General features: G+C 45.3%; 2 protein-coding genes across 9 annotated transcripts; both read left to right on the forward strand.

Moving 5' to 3' along the window:
- The first annotated feature begins 247 nt into the window (after positions 1 to 247).
- On the forward strand, positions 248 to 6,520 carry LOC133906224 (uncharacterized). Its single transcript, XM_062348052.1, has 16 exons — positions 248 to 453; positions 541 to 735; positions 861 to 1,031; positions 1,315 to 1,711; positions 1,831 to 1,949; positions 2,520 to 2,597; positions 2,734 to 2,874; positions 3,056 to 3,100; positions 3,458 to 3,624; positions 3,706 to 3,784; positions 3,860 to 3,942; positions 4,116 to 4,245; positions 4,339 to 4,471; positions 4,932 to 5,080; positions 5,364 to 5,559; positions 5,861 to 6,520. Exons 1-16 carry the CDS (start codon positions 334 to 336, stop codon positions 6,061 to 6,063), a joined length of 2,406 nt encoding a protein of 801 aa, XP_062204036.1. The 5' UTR covers positions 248 to 333; the 3' UTR covers positions 6,064 to 6,520.
- A 6,471-nt stretch (positions 6,521 to 12,991) lies between these two features.
- LOC133906471 (transcription factor PHYTOCHROME INTERACTING FACTOR-LIKE 13-like) lies at positions 12,992 to 17,035 on the forward strand. Of its 8 annotated transcripts, none has more exons than XM_062348392.1 (8): positions 13,326 to 13,579; positions 13,899 to 14,003; positions 14,107 to 14,965; positions 15,104 to 15,169; positions 15,264 to 15,557; positions 15,632 to 15,764; positions 16,667 to 16,734; positions 16,850 to 17,035. In XM_062348392.1, exons 2-7 carry the CDS (start codon positions 13,945 to 13,947, stop codon positions 16,705 to 16,707), a joined length of 1,452 nt encoding a protein of 483 aa, XP_062204376.1. In that variant the 5' UTR covers positions 13,326 to 13,579; positions 13,899 to 13,944; the 3' UTR covers positions 16,708 to 16,734; positions 16,850 to 17,035. The 8 variants fall into 8 exon arrangements, with proteins under 8 accessions (XP_062204375.1, XP_062204373.1, XP_062204377.1 ...); XM_062348395.1 differs by having other exon boundaries at positions 13,329 to 13,579; positions 14,107 to 14,785; positions 14,864 to 14,965; positions 16,667 to 17,035; XM_062348391.1 differs by lacking the exon at positions 13,326 to 13,579 and adding an exon at positions 12,992 to 13,300 and having other exon boundaries at positions 16,667 to 17,035.
- The last annotated feature ends 766 nt before the right edge of the window (positions 17,036 to 17,801 follow it).

Genomic DNA, 17,801 nt, shown 5'->3' on the forward strand with positions numbered 1-17,801 from the left:
GGAGGTTTTACCGTAAGGACCTGAGTTATGCTTAATTTGCATGGTCATTTGTGAACTGGTTACTCCACGCCATGCGCATATACAGATCTGGTCCGGCCCAGCCCGGCCCATCGGCAGACGCAGACAACGCCGGGCTATGAAGTCACTTGCCACCCTAAAAGCCCAAAACTGGAAGCGGATCTAGACCCGGTAACCCGGCCGTGGACCCGGCAACCCGCTCAAAACCCACCCTTCGCCTCGCATGGCCCAAAACCCTAGTGCTCCAGCGCCGTCTGGTCTGCCCCATTCCCACTCCGACCCCCAAAACCCTAGAGCCCCCTCGCCGCCGCCGCCATGATCACTGGCGGTCAGAGCTACGTCTCCGCGCCACCGGCCTTCTCCGCCGATGGCCGCCTCCTTCTCGTATGCTCCGGCCGCACTGTCTCCGTCTTCAGCACCGCCACAGCTATTGTGGTAAGCCCCCCCCCCCCCCCCCGCGCCGCCGTCTTCGTTTGATGAATTGGTGGTGGTTTGTGACCTCCGTGGTCGGTGTTGTTGCAGGTTTCGGAGCTGGAGGGGCACGAGGGGGACGTCACCTCTGTGGTGGTGGTGGCGGCGCCGGCGCAGGCCAGCGCGGCGGCCAAGCTCGCGAGCTACTGCTGGACGGCGGGGCTCGACGGGGTGCTCATCTACTGGGATTTCGTGGCGGCGGAGGCGGTTCGGAAGGTCCAGGTCGGCCTCCCCGTCCACTCCATGGTAAGCTCAAGCTGCTTACTCGATTTCGTTGCTCTGGTTAAGCTGTGTGTGGGCTTCGTTTCTTCGAATTCGAAATAAACTACGCCAATGTGTCGTGCTTGTGTTTTAATTCTTTTCGAGTGCAGGTGGTTCCTAACATATACAGGTCGTCGAAAGGAGCCGTGGTGTCGACTCCGTTTGCGTTCATCTCTGTGGAAGATATGAGCAAGCCGGCTAATGAAGCAAAAGCACTGCGTGGGCAGATGAGGATTTATGACCTGACGAAGGGGCGTCAAGTGGGTGGGCTCCTGGCTGAGGTGAGGTTTTCTGGCCTTACACCTTCTCTTGTTATAGTTAATTTTCTGTCTGTCTCCCATCTGAGTATATCTTAGGATTTAATATACTTTGTTCATATGGTCATGCTAGGAATGTAGGTAAGCACTCATATGGCTGTGAAGTTTGTCTGTAATCTCGGCATTAATTTGGAAGTAATAAAATTTTCAATTAGAAAAGACAGATTTTGTTGAAGATGTGTTGCTGTTGACAATTTTTGAATGTGTAAATTTTACTTCGTTTCATTATTTGCCCTTATCCAAACAGACCCGTAAACCGGAAAAGATTGTTGCAAGTAGTTCTGGGGAATTATTGGGCATTACAAATAAAAGAAAGCTCCATATATGGAGTGTACCAACAAAAGATTTCAAGCCTGATAGGATAAGGAAGATTAAGCTTCGCCACACCAAAAACTTGACTACTTTGGCTTTCCATCCAAGCGAGAGAATTGTGGCTGGTGGTGATGTAACAGGGCGGATCTTGATTTGGAGAGGTTTTGGAAATGCAAAGTTCTCTGGAGAAAGCGGTGCAAAATTGAAAGTGGATGAAGGAAGGGATGGTGTAAGGGGTGATGATGATGCAGATACTTGCACAACATTGCATTGGCATTCAAGCAGAGTGAGGTTTCTCAATTTTTCTTCTGATGGAGCGCACTTGTTCTCAGGTTTGGGTTACTAATGCATTTACCTTTTGTCCACATCATTTTTTAATTAAGTATTTTCCTGTCAGACCTGTTATGATGGTCCGTTGTTTAATTCTCAATGAAAACTTTCTATTTCATAGGTGGTTTGGAGGGAGTTATTGTTGTATGGCAACTAGATACTGGAAAGAGAAGATATAAACCACGTCTGGGGTCTCCTCTTTTGTTCTTTGTAGATTCTCCAGACTCTTCCATTTCCTGTGTAAGTATCCTTCTTTAACCTCTTAAACCATCCTCTGTTGTGTTTCCAGGAACCCAATACCTTTTGCTGTACAGAGCAAGTTATTGTGTTGATTTATAAAGATCTGTTACTCCAGCATGTCAGAACTCTACATACTATGTTGGTAAACAGAAGTTTAGTTTTTTACTTTCGTACTATGCTTCATGTCTCAGCCTTACACGAAGCTGTTTCACTAATCAGTAAGGATCAAAATAACAGTTTGAAACTAAGGTTATCAGATGTCTCAGTAGGTCATAGAATCTATAATGAAATACATCAGCAAGTTTGTTATGTGGTCATGCCTTGTGATCTCATAATCTGTTATATCATTCCTTGTTCTCTTATGTACGATAGTTTTATTACAGAAAATGAAACTTTGTATTGTCGCTGAACTTGCTCTTAATAACAGTGTTATGAGGAAAGCTTGGCTGATATCATTTCTGAATTCTGATGTAGGACTGATTAAGTCACTCATGGCTGTGTTTAAGCTATAATGTTTGGCATGTTCTGTTTCATTTGCCAAACTTTTGCTTGTTTTTGTTGGTATTCCAGGTGTCATGTACAAACAACCAAGTCTATCTTCTAAGAATGCCTAATATGGAGGTGATGAAATCTATTGCTGGAATTAAGGTTTGTGACATCAAAATATGCAGTTCTGCCCTTTAAGAATTTGTGCCATTAAATAGCATTGCTGTTTTCTGGTTTCCATCTTCCTGATTATTTTAGTTTATATTCATGACTATCTTTTCTGTGTTTATCTCTTTAGCTACCCATTGCTTCCCCAAAGTGGGATGGATCTCATCGGGTTGTGTATGGATTTGATTACACTAATAGACTTGTTGCGATACCAACGGAAGATTACTGCATACAGTTCTACAATTTGCTCGAGAACACCGATGTTTCGGAGGTAAGCCAATCAACCTATCAGAGGAAGCTGCCATGTTTTATTCAGTCCTCCGCTTGGCAGTATATTAATCGATGGTTGCTTAGCATGATGAACATTTCACTGATTAGCATGATGAACATTTCACTGATTAGCATGATGAACATTTCACTGAAAGTAATCCCAGTATTGTTAACCTCTTCAGGTGCAAGTATGTGAGAGGAATTTTCAGCCTGTTGATGATATAACGGTAAGATGCCATGTTCCTTTTCGTGTGCACTCTTTTAGTCATGTATCTTCTTCTGTCTTCTCTTTACCTTCTGTTTTGATTCCTTTTTTCTTCTCTTTATTCCTACTATATCTTTATTATGCGCCAAACATTTTGTATCACTAAATATTCTGCTTTACAATTTTTATCACTTAGTTTTATGCTAGATATAGTTGACATACTCACTATCCTAATCCCAAAAAAAGAAAAATTGGGCTGTTGCTGCATAAATAATTTTGTACGAGTTTCCATTGATGCTTGAATAATTTATCGTTCTTGTTTGGTATTCAGAATTTGTCCTCGACATTTGAAATGTTTCATTTTTTTCTTCTACTACAGATGTACATTTCCTTAGTTTCACTGTCCATCGATGGCAATTTGATGTGCACTGTGGATGTCAAGCTTCCTGAAGAAGAATTAGGTGGCCTTGTTACACTGAAGTTTTGGAATCATGGGTCCAGTGCTGGACATTATTTTTTGTCCACTGTCATTTATGAGCCTCACAGGTTGGTCCATGTTTATAATGTTGCTGATAAATATAAATTGAAATTATTTGTCCTGATTTTTATATTTAATTTTACATACAGTGATGCTGGGGTTTCTGCTGTTGCTTTCCGCCCAGGAAGAAACATGGCTGTTAGCTCTTCTTTTGGTGGTAACTTCAAGGTGTGCATGTCTGTTAGTTTTGCGAGGTTGTCCTGTTTCCTTATTTCATAAGTGTTATTTTTTTTTGTTCTGTAGGTTTGGGTCCAAAGTATTTCTTCACAATCAAGTGATGAAAGAAATTATTCTGGTTGGAGATGCCAATCAGTTGGTTCATACAAGTGAGTTGACTCTGTTTACTTTTGAACAATATGTATTAATAATGGTGAAAAAGTAGTCATAAGCATCTTTATGGTTAGCACCTACTGTATAAGTATAATCACACGAAGAGGCTGCCATCATTATTATTTTATTGGTGAGGCAGATGATATTCTGAACAATTGATTTTTTTCAGGAAGAAACCTATGACAGCGGCAGCCTTCTCAGCCGATGGATCTGTTCTTGCAGTTGCAGCTGAGAGTGTCATCACATTGTGGGATCCTGATAATAATGCGCTTGTTGGCGTCATCGCAGAAACACTATCGGTATCTGATTATTCCTCAGCTTGTGTTTTTTTTTGCTTTTTCCCACTGTACATTAAAATAACAGTTTGATATGGTCACCTATTGAATTTGCAGCCAATTACAAATCTGTCTTTCGTTGGGACATCGGCGTTTTTGATGTCTATATGTCAGAGTTCACAACCACAGGTTGCTGTATGGAATGTTTCAAGTCTTTCCATGCAATGGTCTTACAGAATTTTTGCAGAAGGTACAAAACTACGTTACCAGCACAATTTATTTTATCAGGATTTTGCAAAGTCGAAATAGTTTCTAGCAGATGATGTATTGCTCTACCTCTTCTTATGATGCGTTTGTAGTTCTGATGCTTGGATATGGATCAAGTCGCTTAGTCATGCCTGCAGAGGCACATTGAGATTAATCTGGCAACTTTGTTGCATTAGTTGTTGCATCTTTGGTGTTTAATTTAGTTCCAGCATGATAATCAAGATGAATCTGGCCAGCCTCAAGGCTGCCAAATGAAATTCTAGTAACTCATTTCAACTGCCTTCACATATGAATGTTGTTATTACAGTAGTACTCATCTCTAGCTTGGTGTTTTGTATTAACACTTTAAAGTGTTGTCAGACAGTTGGGGTTGTGAAACTAATTTCTGGTCAATGAGCGAGCACATTTGATCTAATTCTCATACTTGTATTTGCTTTTTACAGCTGCATGCTGTTCGCCTGATGGGGGTGAATTTGCGATTCTTGCTCTTCTGAGCTGTCCTGATGGAGGAACACTGCCAGAGCAAAATGGGGTAATATTACTTTTTGATGCAGAAAATCCAAACCCTGTTGCCTCGTGGTCGGTAAAGAAGGTATACCAGCTGAGTTATTATATCAACTTGTTTTAGAGTATGGTATTTACATTAAGGAACTGATTTTTGTTCTTGGCCCTTTTTAAGATTCTATGTTTTCTACTTGTTTTCTACTTGTATTGTGAGATAGCACACGGTGTGTTTAGTTTCTTATTCTTTTGGTTCTCTAATAAAATTTTTGTTGATTTGTTTCCTGCTGCATGTATCTACCTGTTTTAAGGACAATGGATTAGTGCCTGTTAGTGATGTATAACTTTGGTTGATCTCAATTTGTTTTTTCAAGGCAAGGGGTGGCAGCATTTCTTTTGTGAAGAGTGATATCTCTTTGGATGCAAACACTACTGGTTCGAGAGATGGAGAGGCACTGTCGCTGGTTTATGTAAATGGTTCTCATGAATATGTCATCTTTGATCCCCGGAAGGATGAAGAGTTGGTGATTAGCAAGAGCACAGGCAAAAAGATTAAAGCTGAAGAACCTGGTGAGTTTATTGTATTGTTTTGTTACATTATTCTGACATGCATTCTTTTATCAGTAAGCACATCTTATTCACCTTTTTGTCTCAACTGCGCTTGCTATTACTAGTTGAATGATGGTTATATGGTACACACACGATATAGCAGCAATGCAGCATATATATATTTTTATATGTCATGCCTTTCAGAAACTGTTTTTTGGAAAATGTTTGCTTTGTGCCTAGTTAAAAATGGCTGTTTTCTCCCATTTCCTTTCTACTTTAGAACATGTTGCAAAAGCACTCAAGCTATTGTCTGTTGTTTCAGCACTAATTGGGTACGCGTCAATTTATGGAGAGCTTCCAAAGCTGGAGTCCACGAAAGAGGTCTCAGATATCCCATTTATTCCTTCAGATAGGCCTTGGGAGACTATATTCAGTGGATCTTCTCATGTTCTTCCACCTCTCACAAAATTATGTTCCACATTCTTGTCATCATTGCTGGAGAAGAGAGCAGTTCGAAACGAGTGAGAAGCACCGGAGTTTTGTCTTGTCAGACAATGGAATACTTGCCGGCTGCAAGTGGCGGTTCATGAGGAAACTCACTTCAACGTAACGTTATGAAGGTAATAGATCTAATGTCCAGAGGCTGCTCCTAAAGATCTGATGGGAGCGCCATTGAGGATATTCGAGGCTGATTGTTTACGCAAAGTACGTGTTTACAGAAAGATCTGATGGGAACACCGTTGAGGACACTGGGCAAATCTAAAGCCCATTTTGTAGCGAGACTTAGGTATCGTCAATCTACTGATCGTAGCAATTTTGTTTCCTTCAAAGCTCTACATGTAATTCAAACAGCAAAACTAGAAAGTTTTGGTGTGTTATGATGCCTGGTAACATAGTGCTTGTTGAGGTATCGTGACTGTTCAGCAATTTAACAGTGCATGACACTAGATGATTATATAATATATCCTGTAGTTTGTGGCCACTGCTGAATGAGTGAATGATGATCAGTAGACTGAAAGGTACATGTTACTTCAGCCTGAGTTGCATACATGAAGACTGGGAGACTCATATTGACATGTGGTTTCCCTGTTGATGTATAATGAGAGAGAACAATAGGGTTCTTTTCCTTGTATAGGTAGGCGGAGAGATGGACAAGATCCACTTCACCCACCTCTCCAATCTCTTTAGCTGCACTCGTCGATAAACTTGGGTTGCAACGTGCCCATGTATGTTGCCAAAAGTCACTCTCGACAGTAAGCTTGCAAATTACTGAAATGAAAGACACATGAACATTGCATGGCCTTGCTGAACCATAGCCAACCTTGAGAGAGAGAGACTTCAGATTGGTCAACGAAGCACCGGTCAACGGTCAAACAAGGAGCTGCTAGGAGGCGAGCGTGCACTTCCCCTGGCACGTGCTACAAACCCCTACGGAAACCGCGCCACGTCTTCCTATATATATGTGACGTCCGTTTTTAGTGCTGGCTTAGCCTAATTCTTCAATGTAGCCCACCTCATCTTCCCCTCTCTTTCTTTGACAGCCGGGCCCCGATTGTCAGCATTTTCTTCCGCCCACGCTCGCGTCCGCAACCGCCGTGCAGCTCGCCCGAATTCGTCGGCACACGTCCAGCCCTCGCGCCCACGTTCCCCGCAACGTCACGCACGCATTCTGTGCATTAAGATGCGCCCGCAGCCCTCGCGCCCCCCACCCTGCACTCCCTCACCAGTCACTGAGTCGCCATTGCGGTCGCCGAGCTTGCCGAGCACTCCTGCGTCACGTCCGAGCCCTCCCCGGCGCACCCGATCCTGCCTTCAGCTTTGCCGAAGCACGGGGACCCCGTTTCACCGCTTATCGTCGACGTTCTACCGCCGCACGGGCCTTCCCGCCTAGCGCCGATAAAGTCCTGCCACCATCTCGCCATCGACAGCCTTAACCGATGCATCCCACGGCCAAATTGATCGTCTGTTCGGCACCGCAGGACCCCGTGGAAGCTTCCTTGCCCGTCAATTTCACTCCTTCGCCGCTGTAGCCAAGATCCCATCGAGCTTCGACCTCCGCCGCCGTATTTCTCCGTCGCCGACCACCGCAGAGACCTCTCCGGCCGTCGAAAGACCCTCGGTGAGAATCCCCATCATCATCTCGTTCGATTGTACATTTTCCCGTCGCATTTGGTAGACCGTAGCTCGTTTTCGCGTTCTTTCGACTATGCTCCGACGAAACTCGAGGCGGCGCCGCCGTCCTTCTGTCGTCGCCAGCCGTTAAACCTCCCCAACAGCCGTGAGCCGTTAGATCTTCCACCGACGGCCCAGATTAGATCGACCAAACCCATACCCATTCGGTCTACCATGGACCAGTGGACTCAGTCCACAGCACCGGTCCACCGTCCCAGTCAGCAACCCCGTAGGTGCCACGTCAGCTCCTGAGCTGAGTCAGTAGCCGCGTAAGCCGCCACGCCAGCTCACCCGAGCCCAGTAAGCTTGCTGACGCAATAAATAGGTTTTTCAGCACAAAAATAATTCCCTTATTCTCTGAAATTAGGTAATTTTACATTTAGACCCCCAAACCTTTTAGTTTTCATAAATATGCCCATGGTAGTACTATATTTTACATTTAGCCCCTAAACTTTTGTATAATTACAAATAGGTCCCTGAATTTTACATATAGTTCCCTGGATCTTTCTATTTTTGCAATTTAGCCCTTGTACTTTTTCAGAAAAGCCCCTATAGATTAAAACCATCACAAATTTTTCATACGAGCTCCGATTTAGGCGATTCTTGCGCTCCCGCGATCGTAGCAGCGTGTACTATCCATTAGTAACCTTTTTATAGTGCATTGCTGCTATTTTGTGTACTGTTCTTATATGTTGTATTTGTTTATTTCTGGTGTGTGCGATTGCTTTAGGAGACGAGTAGTGTGTGAGCTTGCAGGACCAGATGTTTGAGGAATTTGATCAATCCGCATTCGAAGGTAAGTGTCTTTGATCACTTTAACCCTATTGTAGGACAATGTAGCTTTTATTTTTCTAGATGCATGCTTTTTTAATATGGAATCCCATGCTTATGGTTTTACTAGATTTTGTTTGACATTCCTTGTCGACGTTGATGAGTCATGGGAAATAAAGGGTATATGTGCTAGTGCTATTATGGTAGGGGTAAAGATTAATCTGCACTAATGTTTATACAAAAAGAATTTGGGTATGGTAATCTTGTAGTAACATGGTATAGAGATCCTAATTGGATTATTAGTTTGAGTGGTGCTGAATAGCATGTCTGTGGTTGTTCTTGTGGGGGATCCTAAGTACCGGTTTGTGAAGCCTGTTACCCGGCATAACAACGCAACCACGAGGCTTATATGAGTACGGCCTAGCCAAATAATTAGATGTCCTTCATATTCTGTATACACCAGTGGACGGTTAAGTGGCATAAGAGGAGGTCTTTGCAGTGGATGAAATCCCTGTTAGCGGTGAAACCTTAGTGGGTGTATACAGATTTGGAGGCGCTTTGTAAAGGCCTTGTAGTGAGACACCGACTCTACACCCCGGAAGTGTAAAGCAAAACGGGAATCACGACTCATGGGTAAAGTGTGCAAACTCTGCATAGTATAAAACTAATCGATCAGCCGTGCTCACGGTTAAGAGCGGGCTTGGATTTCTTCATAATTAGTGGGGATCTTGAATGGTTGGTTTTGAGTAGTCGGGTGGTGGAACCCCGATGAGTCGGTAGCCGGATATGGGATATCTAGTGAGTCTGATAGTCGGATTGAATCCGATGAGTTGTCTCCTTTAATGTTGGAGTCATCACCTAGTAAATAGGTTGCTATGTCTGTTGAGTCCTAGATTAGTTTAGCATAGTTGCAGTCAACTCGAGTCAAACTCTTTCTTATCTTAAAGCCTACATGTCATATTTTTCCACACTTGCTGGGTACTCTATATATTCACGCTTGTCTTCTTCCAACTTTTGGATGCTGCTTAGAAGGCGAAGTTTTCGAAGACCATGTTATAGGCTGATGCTTCCCCAGACTTTAGTCTGTGGATAGATGGAAGTCATGCTGCCGCTGAAAACTATCTTAGTATTTTCTTTTAGCAGGTCCTTTTGTAATAAATATTATCGTTATTTAATGACACAGTTATATTATCACTGATGATATCACTGCATATATGAAAATTTGATCCTAACATATATATGGAATACATCTGGTTTATTCTCTTGAAAACTGGATGTGACAACGTATGGTCTTGAGAGTGCTCTCTGCCATGTAGCAACCACGCCGGCGACGTCGACCGGGCGTCGTGCCAAGAACCCATTGATCGGTAATGACCACCACCATCGCCCCATTGCCCTCGTCGTCGCGACGTTCTGCTTGGTCGTTGCGCACGAAGGAAGGTACGGGGCCACGGCGAGGCCGCTGAGGCGGCTGAGGAGAGGACGAAGGCGGTGCTTGACGTGGCGGCAGCGGAGGCACCAGAGAGCGTCAAGTGGGGAGGCAGCGACGAGGTCATCGGCGTGGGGGAAGCGGCTGCCTATGCCGATGCCGATGTCATTGACGAAACCGGCGGCGAGTGGGGCTGCGGTTCCCACCGTTGTTCTCGGCAGCCGTCCATGCCGTGGCTGGCGGGAGCGTCATCCGCGTTCGTCGCGCCGGGGGGCCTGCCGGCGCTCGTGCCTCCGTACATCGGCATGACGCGGTAGGAGCAGCTTAGCCTGTGGGAGTCGCTGTTCAATCGATTGCAAGTCAGGCCGAGGCTGCCGTCCCCCCTGGGCGGCGGCGAGACGACGGGAGGGCCGGCTGAGCGCGGGGTCCCGACCATCGCCAGCGGCGGAAAGGCGGCGGAGGGGGAGACCATGGACGTGCCGGCCGCCGGCGTCGTGCAGGTCGGCGAGCACAAGTGGGGCGTCTTCTTAGGGAATATTGATCATCACAACTAACTCGTGGTTGTGTGGATGGCTAAATAAGATAATTAAGTAATTAGCTTAGTATACTAATTGATTGATGGATGGGTTATACGAATGAATGAACCTTCTTTTTGAACAACTTTGTACTTTTTGCAAGTTGAGGTGTTTCAGGAAAAATGTTTGTATTAATCAGTGAAGAGAGAAAAATTGTTGTCTGTTCAAATTGATCACTCTTCTAAGAACAAAGCCTAGGCCTGCATGGTTGGTGGAGGTGTTTTACTCCTTACCCACCAGGGAGGCAGAGATCAAAACACATGTTTGCTCCTTTTATATCTTACCAATGCAGAATTTTCTTTCAATGGTAGATAGTTTTTCTGTCGATAGCGAGACACATGTGATGTCTTCATCAATCTCTAAGATCTGCATCTTCGGTCTTCAACAAGCGCTGTGTGAGTACGTGCGCGTAGCGGTGTAAGTGTGTGTATGTGTGTACGAGTTATGCTAGTGTTTCTTGAAAAAATAATTACTCTTCTATGAAGTTCATCGGAGAAAAATTACTCTCGTATAACTTCAGTGATATAAATATTCCATTTTCTTAGTGCTTGCTTGGAAAATATCTTAAGACATCGAAGACCCTGTTTGAAACCAAGGAGTTACGAAGGGAAAAGGGCAAGTTGAAGTTCCTATGAAATTCACGTGTTCCACATTCTTCCGAAATAAGTCATGTGTTCCAAATATGACCTGAAATTCTCATCAAATTCAGATGTTCTAAACAGGGTTTATTTAGAGAGGGAATCAACCTTCTTTTCACATAATTTAGTGCCTTTTGTACTCCTTTGAGTTCTGACTGCTACACTTGAATCTTGCTGAGCCCTGACATCTGCACTCCTAGGAATTTCGTAGCAAATTATTCAAGCCTGCGAGCATGTGATTGATCAAGCGCTCAATGGTCAGCACCATCAAAAGGTGTGATTTAATCTTTTTCTTCTTCTTTTTTGGGCCAAAACTGGACACCAATAACAGATGACCAATTTATCCATGTTGGAGTAACAGGGTTACTTCCAATGAAGTCACCAAGCCCTATTTTTGTCTACCTGCAGATAAGAGCTGATGATTCTTTTTCTGATGATCCACATAAAAATGACAAGAAGATCAAGAAAGAATCTTGAGGACTAGCAAACACAATAAATTTCGATCATGCTCTCATTGCATCACAATTAGCTGCATCAATATTTTCTGACACACATCTTCAAACTCAAAACTCGTCGTAGGGCCGATAGAGAATCTTAGGTAGAACTATTTTTCTAGCGTTACGCCAAAGAAGAAGAAGAAGAAGATGAGCACCCGAGCCTTGAACCTGGTGTGTCAGAACTCGGAAGGGTATGCAGCCACTGGGCTGTTTCCATCTCTAACAACTAACATAATCTGATTTGAATCATTTTCATCCAAATTAAAAACATCATCCGGCTAGCTTGTCACGCATGATTCTGAAAGAATTGCTGCTGTCAACTTTATGTCATTATGCAGGAGTTAAGTGAGCTAATGATGCTGGGAAAATTGGTGGTTAGCCAGGGGAGTGATGTGAGCCACAAGGACCCTCAAGGCCTCAGAGTGTAGCCTTCAAACCAAAAGGGGAGAGGAGCTGCCTTCCCTGCCTCTCATTTCATGGGCTGAGTGAGAATTGAAGCCAGGGAATGCAGCCTACTTCAAGGAGAGGCCCCAGAAGGAGAATAATATATGTGGCCAGGATCCCAAGGATCTGTTTTGAGGCCACAACTGTTGTGCTGATGTGGGGGGGAGCAAAGCTAGTTTGGCATGAGATCCCTTGGCATGCATGCAGCCTTTTCTGTTTTGGTATTTTTGGAATATTTCTCCTTTTTTAAAAGGGGAATGATAGAGGCTATCACTTACTCATGGCTTTTCCATGAGGAGGTATCACTTTTGCTTGTTTGTAATAGGGGGTTTTAGATTTATGCTATTATAAATATCACGGTTTTCAAATATGCCACTATATTTTCGGTATTTGAAAAGATGCCATTACAAATATAATGAAATTGGATCATACCGTTACCTTAGTCTCCAGGCATATTTCGTAATAACATTGATTCAATTTCAAGAGATTCGTAATAACATTGATTCAATTTCAAGAGATTCGTAATGATATAGATCCAATTTCAAGAGATTTATAATGACGTCTTTTCAAACACCGAAAGTGTAGTGGTATATTTCAAAACCGTAATATTTATAATGTCAAAAATAAAAAAAAACTTTCTAATTTTTTTCCTAAAAACAACGGCAACAGGATTGCCATGTATTATTAAGAGAAGAAAGAGATCTGGTATAATATTCCCAAACCTTTGTAATATAAGAGGTTTCTTTTTTTCTTCGAGAACAGTTATCTGATTGGTGCAGAACCGAGTGTGGTTCTAAGCGTGCGCCAGCCACACCTGCATCCGCAGACAAGCACGATTTGGCAAAATTATAGCTAGGATGAGTATATATGTTTCTTGGCAGGTTGGTCCGCTTGTGGAAAGTGAACTGGGGTGTATAATGCCTACGCGATAACCATTCCCCGTCGCTCTCCAGTCTACCCTTCTCCCCCCGGAGGAATCCTGTTCGTTCACTCGCAGCACTGCCACTGTTTCTGCACCAATGCCTCGTTAAAAGGCCAGTGTGCTGTGCTTGCCCAATTGCAACTTGCAAGCTCCTAGCTCTTCCCCACCCTCTTCAACTTCTTCTACTCGGCTCACACCCACACGAGAGAGAGAGAGAGAGAGAGAGAGAGAGAGAGAGAGAGAGAGAGAGAGAGAGAGAGGCTCTACAGATAATTACGAGCTGCAGCAAAATTCAGCAGCAGCTAAATAGGCAGGTTCTTGATTCTTCTGTACTTTGTCTATCTGTCTACCTACCTCTCATATTCTTTTCCCTGTATTTTCATTTTTTTGTTTGTTTGTTCTGTCTGCACAAGTCAAAATGGATATGCTATTCTACCTGTGCTAGAGGTTTCCCTCTCATCCACACATTTTAACGGGCCAAGCCTGAATTTGTCAGTGTTCAGTTCTCCTTCCTCCCCTGTCAATTTCATGCTTCAATGAATCCTTCAAATGCTCCTCCTCCCTGATTTGTGATTCTTATTTGAGAAAAAAAGGTAATATTTTTCCTGTCCTTTCCTGTTGATTTTATCGCTGCTCAGCTCCAGGAGTCCAGGTGCCTCGCTATGCAGGTTCAGAGCTTCAGTTACTGCGGATCAATAGGCTTTGTAGATTGTACAACTACTGCACTCATGGCCCTTACTTTGCAAATTGAATTTCTGCGAGACTTAAAATTAAATTGCCACTGTATGTTCATACAAAAGGGCATAAAATAACAGTCGTTTGCATGTTCGATCACTCTCTCTGCACCTCGGAGTCCAGGCTCTTATTCTTGCAGCTAGAAATAAGACAGAATTTCTCTGCTTCTCCTTGCAGCGATCGAGTGTGCTGTGTGATGCTCGCCGTGGTGGTGATCTGAGCCATGAACCAGTTCGTCCCTGATTGGAGCAGCAACATGGGAGACGCCTTCGCGCCATTGGGGTTCGTTCTGATCATCCACTTGGTTTCTCTGTTCTCTCTCGGTTTCTTGGACGTCCGAAAAAAGATTCATGGCCGATGTTGATTCTGTGATATGTTGTTGCAGCGGAGAGGACGACGGGCTCATCGAGCTGCTGTGGTGTAATGGCCAAGTGGTCATGCAGAGCCAGGCGCCGCGGAAGCCGCCGAGGCCCGAGAGGGCGGCGACCACGGCGACGGCTCTGGGGGTGCAGGACGACGAGGCGGCGGCGTGGTTCCAGTACCCTGTGGAGGACCCGCTCGAGAGGGACCTGTTCTCGGAGCTCTTCGGCGAGACGCCGGCCAACGCCGGCAGGGCGTGCAAGGTCAGCAAGGAGGAGGAGTGCGGGGGTGTGGCCGCGGTGACCGCGCCCCAGAGCACGCTGATGCCGCCGCCGATGCCCGGGCACGCGCCGCGGGAGAAGGCGACCTTGGGAGACGGCTGCGTCTCGGACGGTGCCGTGGCAAATATGTCCGTCGGCGAGTGTACGGCGGCGACGGAGGCCGGCGAGTCGTCCATGCTGACGATCGGGTCGAGCTTCTGCGGGAGCAACCATGTGCAGACGCCCCGCGCCGCGCGCGCCCGCGCACAGGGCGACGGTGCACCGCCGCCGGGGAGCGGGAAAACCGATGCCAGGTCCCGCGACGCGGCGACGGTGACCTCGTCATCGATGCAGCCGAGGTCATGCGCCGCCAAAACCGGGCTTCCCGGATCCGCCGCCCACCGGAGCGGCAAGCGGAAGCAGCGCGACGCCACAGAGACCGAGGTACACTCACTATTGATCGCGACATCGTCGCAGCACAATCACACGACTGGATCGATCAATGACACAGCCGCAATGCAGGATGTGGAGTTCGAGTCCGCCGCCGTGACGTGCGAGCCGGCGCAGAAGCTGACGACGGCCAAGCGACGGCGCGCTGCCGAAGTCCACAACCTCTCGGAGCGGGTAGGTCCCTTGCAAGAACCCTCACTAGCTACCTTCAGCTCCTCTTGCCTACACTTCTCCCGCGTTCCAAACGGGCCGTAGATTTTTTCCTTCTTTCTTTTCTGGCCGCCATTGCTAATCTGCATGAATTCGATACAGAGGAGAAGGGACAGAATCAACGAGAAGATGAAGGCCCTGCAGGAGCTCATACCTCACTGCAACAAAGTAATCACCAAAATTGCAAACTTGCAGGGCAGTTCTCGTCCCATTTCTTTGCAATGGCGATCTCATCTCATGTATTCTTGCGTCGATTCCTCAGACGGACAAGGCGTCGATGCTGGACGAGGCGATCGAGTACCTCAAGTCTCTGCAGCTCCAGCTGCAGATGATGTGGATGGGCGGCGGCATGGCGGCGGCGGGCCCGGTGATGTTTCCGGCGGGGCTGCACCAGTGCATGCAGCGGATGGTGGGGCCTCCCAACGTGGCCTCCATGCCCCGGATGCCGTACATGGCGCCGCCGGCCGTGCAGATCCCCCCGGTCGGCCACATGCCGGTGGCTGACCCCTACGCGCACTGCTTCGCCGTCGACCACCTGCAGCCGCCGTCCCCCATGGTACCATCCATTTACAGTTTTAGTTGAGCGCGCATGCGTGCATGTCTCTGCTGTTTGCTGAGAGATTTCAGCAGCATTACCTGCAGGGGATGAGCTTCTACCAGCAGCAGAACCCGGCGCTGCCGCCGCCCGTCGTGTCGGGCAGCAGCCTGCCGGCGGCGATCGCAAGGACATTTCCTTCTGACGGCACTCTGCACAAAAAATACGGTATGCAACTGTCCTGTCGTGGAACAAAAACCGTTTTGGAACATATAAATTTCACGTTAAATAGCTCGAGTTCCACGAGAATGGTGAGAATTCCTACGAGCTAAATCAAACTAACTTTTCTACTTATTATATTAAACGAGCCAAATCTAAATAAACTGAGCTAGCTCGTTATCTAAGCCCTACCTGTCCCGCTTGCCGGATTAAACTAGAGAACCCCTCCATGTATGTGGTGGGGGTGGGTTATGGGTCTATCTCCACTGATCAGCGGATAAAAAATGACTTAAATGATACGTGAGATCTACGTAGCAGAGGATAAAAATTGACCGATTTTTTTTTATAAAATTTCGTAAATTTTGGTCTTTTCACCAGCAAACAAAAAAAATATAAAATAAAATTGAAATCTCTGTGCTAGACTTAGGAGATCCTGCTATCAGATTTCATATTCTTTCCTCGGTTAAAGTTTCGTGCAAAGATTCTTCTCAAAACCATTGATAATCTCGTTTTGCTCCTACCAAATGATCATTTTGAAAGTCCGATACCAAAGAAAAAATTGATGAAACAGGAGAAGAGAATGGCTTTTTTTTTCAACGGGGAACTACGGTAGATCTTGCGGCCGAACTGAACAAATTTTATTGCTTTTTGCAAGCGAACAAGAAAGTTTTTACATCGGAGAAGATAATGTGCTCTATCGTTGTCCGGTCCTTTATGCTCGAAAATACTTTCCTGCTCACACTCGGCTACATGCATTGCATCCATCCGTGTCAAACTCAAGAACTCACCGACCATATATCTCTTGTAGATCCTTGGATAGCTCCATCACAGAGCTCTGTATTTCTTCGTCTTAAATGCAATTACGAACCTCTTAATCGACGTTTCTCTCTCCTTTCCCGCAAATTTTGCAGAAAACTGTAGCAAGGCTGAGATCAAGGGTACGACCAGCTGATTGGCGATCGATATGTTTGGGTAGTTGGTAATAGTTCTGATGCTGTCTGGTTGAGACTTGATCGAGATCGATATCTGATTGATCATAGGGAAATCTGAGATTAGTTGAATCCCTTTACTGATCTTTTTTCCCCGTTTGACAGGCAATGTAATTTGATCGGTGATTGAGATTCGTCGCAAGTCATGAAATTCTTTCTCACTATGTATTGATTCTTTTTTTTTTCTTTCTCGAAACACCATGAATGTGTAGCAATTGTTGATGTACCAGTTCGGATTGATGTAAACTAAATTGTATTATAATACACTACCGATAGGACAATTCCCAATTACTGTGCTTTGTTATTATAAAAAAAAACTGACCTTGTTTATGAGGAAAACTAGGCTAAAAAATCTTAACAACTGCTATGTTGATTCAAGGCCAATTGGAAAGAAACCCAACAACACGAGCACCCTAACAAACAAAAGCTAAACAACACTACACCTGGAAACAACACGCACGGAGTCCGCCAACAGGTTATCGTTGCCAAGCTCTTTGCAAACTACGACCAAACAGCTCCGACTTCCCATAATAGACCTCGGCCTCTGACTTGATGACCTCGTGTCCCCATCCATATCCACCACGTGTCATCGTTACCAAGCTCATCGGACACCTTGACACAGCAGCTCCGACTCCACACGGTGTGGGATCCTCCAAAGCGACACCTCTAGGGATGATACTGAAAGTGCCTAGAGGGGGGGGGGGTGAATAGGCTTTTCTGAAAATTAAAACTAAAACAGCGGATTAAATCTGTCGGATGCTCCGGTGAAGGTCGGATACTCCGGTATGGTCCGGAGTATCCGGTTTAGTCCGGAGTCTCCGGTCTATACGGGAATTTTTAGAACAACTACGAATTAAAGCTAATAGCTAGAATCTAAGGTTGAAACTAGGTCTACTGGATATCACAGAGCTAGAATAACACTTAACATTAGCAAGATGATCACTAGAGCAATTTGTATGACAAATCACACAATTCACACAATAAAGCAAATAGCACAAATACGAACACGAGAGATTATCCCGGAGTTCGGCCACCTCACAAAGAAGTGCCTACGTCT

The sequence above is a fragment of the Phragmites australis genome, chromosome 23 (assembly GCF_958298935.1).
Source record: "Phragmites australis chromosome 23, lpPhrAust1.1, whole genome shotgun sequence".
NCBI classification, from domain to species: domain Eukaryota; kingdom Viridiplantae; phylum Streptophyta; class Magnoliopsida; order Poales; family Poaceae; genus Phragmites; species Phragmites australis.